Source organism: Orycteropus afer, unplaced genomic scaffold (genome assembly GCF_000298275.1).
Source record: "Orycteropus afer afer isolate SDZICR_OR568_19922 unplaced genomic scaffold, OryAfe1.0 scaffold00047, whole genome shotgun sequence".
Lineage (NCBI taxonomy): Eukaryota > Metazoa > Chordata > Mammalia > Tubulidentata > Orycteropodidae > Orycteropus > Orycteropus afer.
Window position 1 is genome coordinate 6,672,654 of NW_006921634.1, and position 7,663 is coordinate 6,680,316.

The following is a 7,663-nucleotide window of genomic DNA, read 5'->3' on the forward strand; positions in this document are numbered from 1 at the left end:
GAAAGGGCTGGAGGGAGGCAGCATGTTTGGTCTTGCAGTAATAGGCCTTGGGTTACTGCTGGTAATCCTGCCTTCCCCTTGTAGGGTTAGAGGAGGTCAGAACATGTGGCCTCCTTGTCGTTTTTGCAGAAGGGAAACAACAAGGAGGGAAGACAACCTCAACTGTGGACTTTCAGCTGTCTAGAGGGTGCAGCCATTTTGATTGTTTACAAACAGTGGCCATTTTGGATATGTAAAGTGACCCAGGGCACAGCCATCTTGAATGTTTACAAGTGGCAGCCATACTGGACTTTAAAGTGACAGCATTCTCATTCAGATTTCAGGGACCTAAGAATAGGCTCCGTTTGCCAAAGACAGCCAGGACATATGGGATGCTGACAATGGAAAAGGAGACAGGTGGTGAGTGCATAAGTGCTGCCAACTAGTGAATAGAGGATCACAGTACCTTGCTTACATAGATAACATCCAAACAAAACAAAGAAAGTGAAAGCTCTAAGCAAGTCACTACAACATACAACCACCAATTAAATATAAACACAAAAATGTCACAATGTCTTGGAGACAACAGACCATCATAGCCCACACAAAGAAGCAAGATAAAACAAGAGAAACAAGGGACCAGGCTACAGACCCAAAACACATTCCTAAGGAAGAAGCAGCATTGGAACTCCCTGATAAGGGTTCAAAAGAATTATATTTAGGTACCTTCAATGGATTGAGAGATAGATCAAGGAAAACACTGACAAAATTGAGGAAAACACAGAGAAAACTCTAGAACAATTTCAAAAGACAATACAAGAACAAAATAACAAAAGAAATGAAAAATTAGAAATGATACAAATTCTACACACAGAAATCCAGAAGATTAATACTAAAATCTCAGAAATAGATAACACATTGAATGGGCAAAAGAGTAGAACTGAATCAATGGAAGACAGAATTAGTGAAATTGAAGACAAATACTTCTTTAGAAAGGGATCAATCAGAAAAAAGATCACAACAAAATGAAGCAAGCCTAAGGTTCATGTGGGATACCATCAAAAGGAATAACCTTTGTGTATTCAGAATTCCAGAACAGGAAGAGACAAATAAAACCACAGAGAAAACTGTCAAAGATGTGTGAAGAGAATTTCCCAGGTATGATGAAAGATGAGAATATATCTATTCAAGAAGTCCAATGAACCCCAAACAAGATAGACCCCCAAAAGAAAATCACTAAGACACATCATCATCAAACTCACCAAAACCAAAGACAAAGAAAGAATCCTGAAAGCAGCATGGGAAAAACAAGTTACCTACAAGGGGCAACCAATAAGACTAAGCTTGGATTTCTCGACAGAAACCATGCAAGGCAAGAAGACAGTGGGGTGGTATATATAAAACCAAGAAAGAGAAAATTTTCAACCAAAAAGTATATATCCAGCAAAATTGTCCCTCAAATATGATAGTTAGTACATTTCCAGATAAGCAGAAATTAAGGGAATTTGTTAAAACCAGACCAACCTTACAAGGGATGCTAAACGGAGTCCTTTGGACAGAGAACCAACAACAGCAAACAACAACTGACCATTAACACACATAATGACATAACCCAGAAAACAACCCAGATATGGAAGTACTGAAAGTAAATAAGCTTACAAGAATGTAAACAGGGAACCAGAGACATGAATTGGCAAATGAGGACAACTACAAACCAAAAAGAGGGAAAAAACTGTGTAGTTACAACTTCTAAATGGTGAGGAAGTCAAGACAACTGCAAGACAGAATGGAGTATTCTAAACTTGGGAAGAAAATTATAAATCATAGGGTAACCTCAAAGAAAAACGATAAACCTTCACATTAAAATAAAGAGGACCAGCACAAATACTTAGCAAATAATAAAACAACAGCAACGAAGGAAGTGATAACACGATTCATAAACAAAATGAACTCAACACAGAAAATTATATGCAACAAAGAAATCAGGGATACCATGAAAAAGCACATAACAAATGACAGCCACAATTTCATACTTGTTGATAATTACACATCTAAAAGGGACTTACCTCTAAAATTTATGAAAAACTCCAACACCTTAACAATGAAAAGGCTAACAATCCAACTAAAGAATGGGCAGAAGACATGAATAGATACTTCACCAAAGAGAATATTCAGGTAGCCAGCAAATACATGAAAGAATGCTCACAATCATTTAGCCTTCAGAGAGATGCAAATCAAAACAACAATGAGATACCATCTCACCCCAGCACTCATGGAAAAGTTCAACAAGACACAAAATAACAAATGCTGTCCAGGATGTGGAGAGATTGGGACTCTTCAACTGCTGGTAGAACTGTTAAATGATATAACCACCATGGAAAACAGAACAGCGATTCCTTAAAAAGCTGGAATTAGAAATACCATTTGACGCAGCAATCCCGTTACTAGGTATATACCCTAGTGAGAGCCAGGACAAGAAAGATACATGCACACCCATGTTCATCACAGCACTACTTATTATAGCAAAAAGATGGAAACAACCTAGGTGCCCATCAACAGAAGAATGGATAAGCAAACTATGGTACATAGACACAATGGAATACTATGCAACACTAAAGAATCATGTACAATCTGCAAAACACCACACAACATGTATGAACTTGGAGGACATTATGCTCAGTGAAGTAAGTTAATCACAGAAGGACAAATATAGTATTAGTTCATTATTGCAAAAAGTCAAGGAAAGGTTTATATATGAAAGGAAACCTTCTTTATTGGTTACCAGGGGTAGGGGGAGAGGGCAAGGGAACACTGCAAAAAGAGAAAGAAAAAAAAAAATGCAGACACATGTCACTTCAGTTTTTTGTATTTCACCGCACATAAATTATATTTCAATAAAATGTATTTAAAAAATAGAACAATGACAGGAATCAGTTAATCTTCACTTAAAAATGAGAATTCAAAGCATATTAAGTCTACCCAAAACATTTTTAGTTTTGTATGTATCAAATTAGTACCCACCAATATTCCAATACAAAAGGCTTATTTAGAACTCCCCCTTACCCCAATTTTCAAAAAAAGTAGTAAGTATAGAATAGAATTAGCACCAGGTAAGAATTCAGGAAACATAGGGTACAGTGTCAGCTCTGCTGATAATCTTTGTCAATTAAAAAATATTAAGTGCTTGGCAGCTGCTAGACCTGATACTAAAAAAAAAAAAAAAAGATAAAAAGATAAGACCCCTGCCAATAAGAACAAATGTTTATCTCCATGACCCTGAGACTGGAAGAACTAGATGCTGCCCAGCTACCACCCATGACACCTCTGAAAAAGATAACGATAGGAGGTTCCAGAAAAAGTGAGAGAAAAATGTGAAACAAAACTCAAAATCATTGAAAAAAAAAAAAAGACCAGGCTTACTGGTCTAATAAAGACTGGTGGAAGTCCCAAGACTATGGCCCTTAGATACCCTTCAGGCCTGGAACTGTCCTCACCCTGTGGCTCAACTCTCAGTCAAATGACAGAGAGGCCTGCAAGGTGAACTTAATATCAGGGAGGTACACACTCCTTCAAACAATCAACCGTACGAAATCAAAAGGGCAGCATTTGTCCAGGGATAAATCTTAGAAGGCAGGAAGAGAAAGGGAAGAAGGACAAAGGGAAATGGTACTCACAGGAAGGAAGTGGGAAGAGTGCTGTTACACTGTGGGGAAAGCAATCAATGTCACAAAACTAAAGGGGTAGGAATTGTTGAATGGAATATCAATTTGCTCTGTAAACTGTCACCCAAATCACAACTAAAAAACAAAGACAGACAGAAGACACACAAAAGAACAAATGATTACAATACTAAGTGATGAGTCAGAAAACAGAAGAAAGAACAGAGAATTTGACAGAACAGATTTTTAACAATGTGCAGAGGAACAATCACTTAAACCAAGATTTAAGAATGAATAAGATTCACTAAGCAAAAAGGAAAAAAAATTTTCAGGCAGAGGAAAAAGTTTATGCAAAGGTCTAAAGGGTGGTAAAGGAGCACTGGTGGTGCAAAGATTAGGCGCTCAGCTGTGAATTGAAAGGTTGGTGGTTTAAACCTACCCAGTGGCTGCACTGGAAAAAAACCTGGTGATGTGCTCCCATAAGTTACAACCTAGAAAACCCCATGGGGCAGTTCTACTCTGCTGTATGGGGTTACTATGAGTTGGAATCAATTAGACAGCACCTATCAACAACTAACAAAAGAAGAAAAGGTACAAAGGTCAGTGTGCTTCTTGCAAAGTGGGAAAATAAGTCAACAAATCATTTTCTTTTTTTAATTTCAAGGCTAGATAGTTAATGTTATTTCATAAACTTGATTACTACACTTTATTATATTACACTATATTAAGATAAGAGCTCTGGTAGCATAGTGCCTAAGGCACTTGACTGCTAACCAGAAGACTGGCGATTCAAACCCACCAGCCACTCCTCGAAAGGAAGGTTGGGCAATCTACTTCCATAGTGATACTGCCTTGGAAACCCAAGGAGGGGTCACTATGAATCGGGTCTGAATCGATGGCACATAACAACAACATACTAATGTAATTTACATTTAATAGTCTTTACAACATCTAATCTTTACAACAATCCTGTGAGGCAGGAAGAGGTCTCATAGGATCATCTAGATTTTATAGACAAGAAAACTAAATATCAGAGAGGTTAAATAATCTATATCCAGTGAAGCATCTAGTAAGTGGCAGAGCTGGACAAAACTATGGAAAATGCTTTTACTAAAACAATACAAAAGGGGACTGTTTCCACTGAGCAATGTATATTTAAACCAAAAGGGAATCACTAGAATAAAACTCACTCTGGATGAAACCTAAGTAACTATGGTAGCAAGCAAGAAAGCTCATTGCCGTCAAGTCGGTACCAACTCATAGCGACCCCTCCTTGGGTTTCTGAAGCAGTATTACTACGAAAGCAGATTGCCCAATCTTCCTTCCAAGGAGTGGCTGGTGGGTTTGAACCGCCAGCCTTCTGGTTAGCAGTCAAATGCCTTAGGCACTATGCTACCAGAGATCCCAAGTAGCTAAGGTACTGGCTCTCTATGAAGGCTTCACCCATAAAATTCAAGGAATTGATAAGGATGTACAATTAAAATAAACCATTGCCAAAAAGCAATTAAAATTCACAGCATAAAAATACAATTCTCTGCTATGAAATTTTTCCCCCCTGAAACAGTTTTAGCAGAAGTGTCTTTAAATATCTGGATGACTGATTCAGGCTGAATCAACAGCATACTCAGTTTCTGGCCATAGTCTGATACTGAAAATATAAGCCCATGAAATATGGATTTGTAAACACGTAGGTAGCTTACCTGTAAACAAGTGCCATGTTTTTCTATGAAAATTCTCTGATTCAATAGTTCCAAAGAAAAGAGCCTCAAATATTTAACATGATCAGTATTTTTTATAAAGAAGCACTCAGTCATACGATCTTTTTTGTAAATGTTTGAATAAGGGCAATTATTGTTTATGAAATTTAATCAGAAATTAATTACCTGGATCATCAGAAATATCAAGCTATGGGACACCACTTATTTCCAAAGACTAAAGTCTTCCTAAACAATTGTACTCTCTAAAAATCAAAATGCTGAATAATGCAAAAATTGAGAGTATATTCTCTGACCATTTGTAATACACAGTAAATAAGATATTTAAGCAATACATCTCTAAAATCTTTGTGCTCAACAACACTATTTTATAATATCTATACCAGCTGAGAAAGCCTTCCACTTCCCTATTGATGTTGCCCAGGTTTAAAAATAATTGCTATCCAATTTTTAGAAGGTAAGACATATAATTATTCCAACTATCAGTTTGTTTAAGATGCTAAAAAGAAACATGCTAAAACCTCTTCCATTATTATTTTTTATACTTCTTTTACTAAAGATTGATTTACGTGAGCCCTATAAGAACATTATTTTAACTTGTAAAATTAAAACTAGCTTACCCGTTTTTTCCTTTTGTTCTCTATGCCTGAAAAAATGGATGACATCTTTTGGATTAGCTACTCGATCCACAAATTTCTGGCTAAAGCGAAGTACACTGAAAGGTTCAAAGCCTCCACTATAGTCCACCTGGAAATACAGAATATGCTATAAAGGCTAGGAAACAAGAATTTTCCAATTTTTAAGAAATATACTCATCCTTCAGTATTTATAGCCCTTATGCTCAACAACATTTTTAAATTAACATGTTAATTTTCTACGATACATTTTAAAGATCATGACGGGATTATACCATTTATTCTATAGAGAAATAAAGATTGGAAGACTTCTAAGCTTCAGCAAAACATTTTGTTCAGTGGAATCAGGACAGCAAAATTTTCCACAACGAAGGGATGATTACAATTTCCGATAATAACACTGAAAATCTAGGTACCAGGTACCATCTGAAAAGGAGGTGAAAAAATTCTTCATGAAAAAACCTGGTAAAAACCTGGCCCTGGTAAAGAGGACTGACTATATGGTTCCCCAAAAGTAATAGAGGTATAGTCTCACACTACACAAGGATGGATAATGGGAAAATCTGTGTAGAAAAAGAATCAAATTTAGGAGCTTTAAGAAAACATTACCTTGTATGTACAGTATCCATTTAGAACTAACAATCTCTCTCTAGCAGGCTATTTCTAAAGAAGTACAGAGTGGTAAATAGACCTTTATAGAGACAAATACCACATTTCTTTCTAATAGATAAAAACATTTTCCCTAAGAATGCTCTCTGGGAAGCAGCGTTCCGTATCACCTCCAAAGAGGGGCCTTCTGGTCAGCCTCTCAAAAGTATTTCCTAACCACCACTGCTCTTAAATTCTTTATCACACTTAGTACTTACTGGGAGCTCTGGTACCATAATGCTTAAGCCATTTGACTGCTAATCAGAAGGCTGGAGGCTCAAACTCACCAGCCACTCCTCGGAAGGAAGGTTGGGCAATCGACTTCCACAGTGATACCACCTTGGAAACCCAAGGAGAGGTCGCTATGAGTGGGATCCGACTCCACGGCAGTGAGTTTGCTCTTTTTGATTTAGTACTTACTATCTGAAATTTTGTTCATTTACTTGAAATATGTTTATTATGTCTTTCCTCATACCTCTGCCTCCTGTAAGCTCCATGAATTCAAAATCCAGTTTATTTTATCATCACTGTGTCCCCCAACATCCAGACCAGAATGTACTCAATAAATATCTGTTTAATTATTTAATGAATTAATGAGGATGCTCTAGTCAATACAATGTATTTCATCATATCACTTAAGGTGACAGTATCTATTTTGCTGTTTCATGAATGTATTAGTAATTCACTGTGTTTAGCAAAGGAACGCCAATCTGCTACTGAAATCTGATTATTTGATGGTGTCAGGCAGATACTGATAAGGAACATGGGATATGGGAACATATCTCTATGGGATATTTGGCCCTGATAAAGAGGACTGACTATATGGTTCCCCAAAAGTAACTATCTTCCAAAGTAGCTGTCTTTGATTACCTAGACCATTGTTACAGTTGTCATATTATAAAAGAGAAAATGCTGAGTGCTGAGGCTACTGGGTCTCCCCAAAAATCTTCACACATTTTTAGTAACTGTACTGTAGCCTAGCTTTATTTACAATTTTCTGCTCCTAACAGTTGGAAAAGGAGCTTTG

General features: G+C 36.9%; 1 protein-coding gene across 1 annotated transcript in view; it reads right to left on the minus strand.

Moving 5' to 3' along the window:
* Window positions 1–7,663, minus strand: part of MRE11 (MRE11 homolog, double strand break repair nuclease) — an 84,492-nt gene that overhangs the window by 47,160 nt on the left and 29,669 nt on the right. The window contains exon 10 of the mRNA XM_007938063.2: window positions 5,974–6,100. Within this exon, the coding sequence (XP_007936254.1) occupies window positions 5,974–6,100 (127 nt within the window). The remainder of the gene's footprint in view (window positions 1–5,973; window positions 6,101–7,663) is intronic.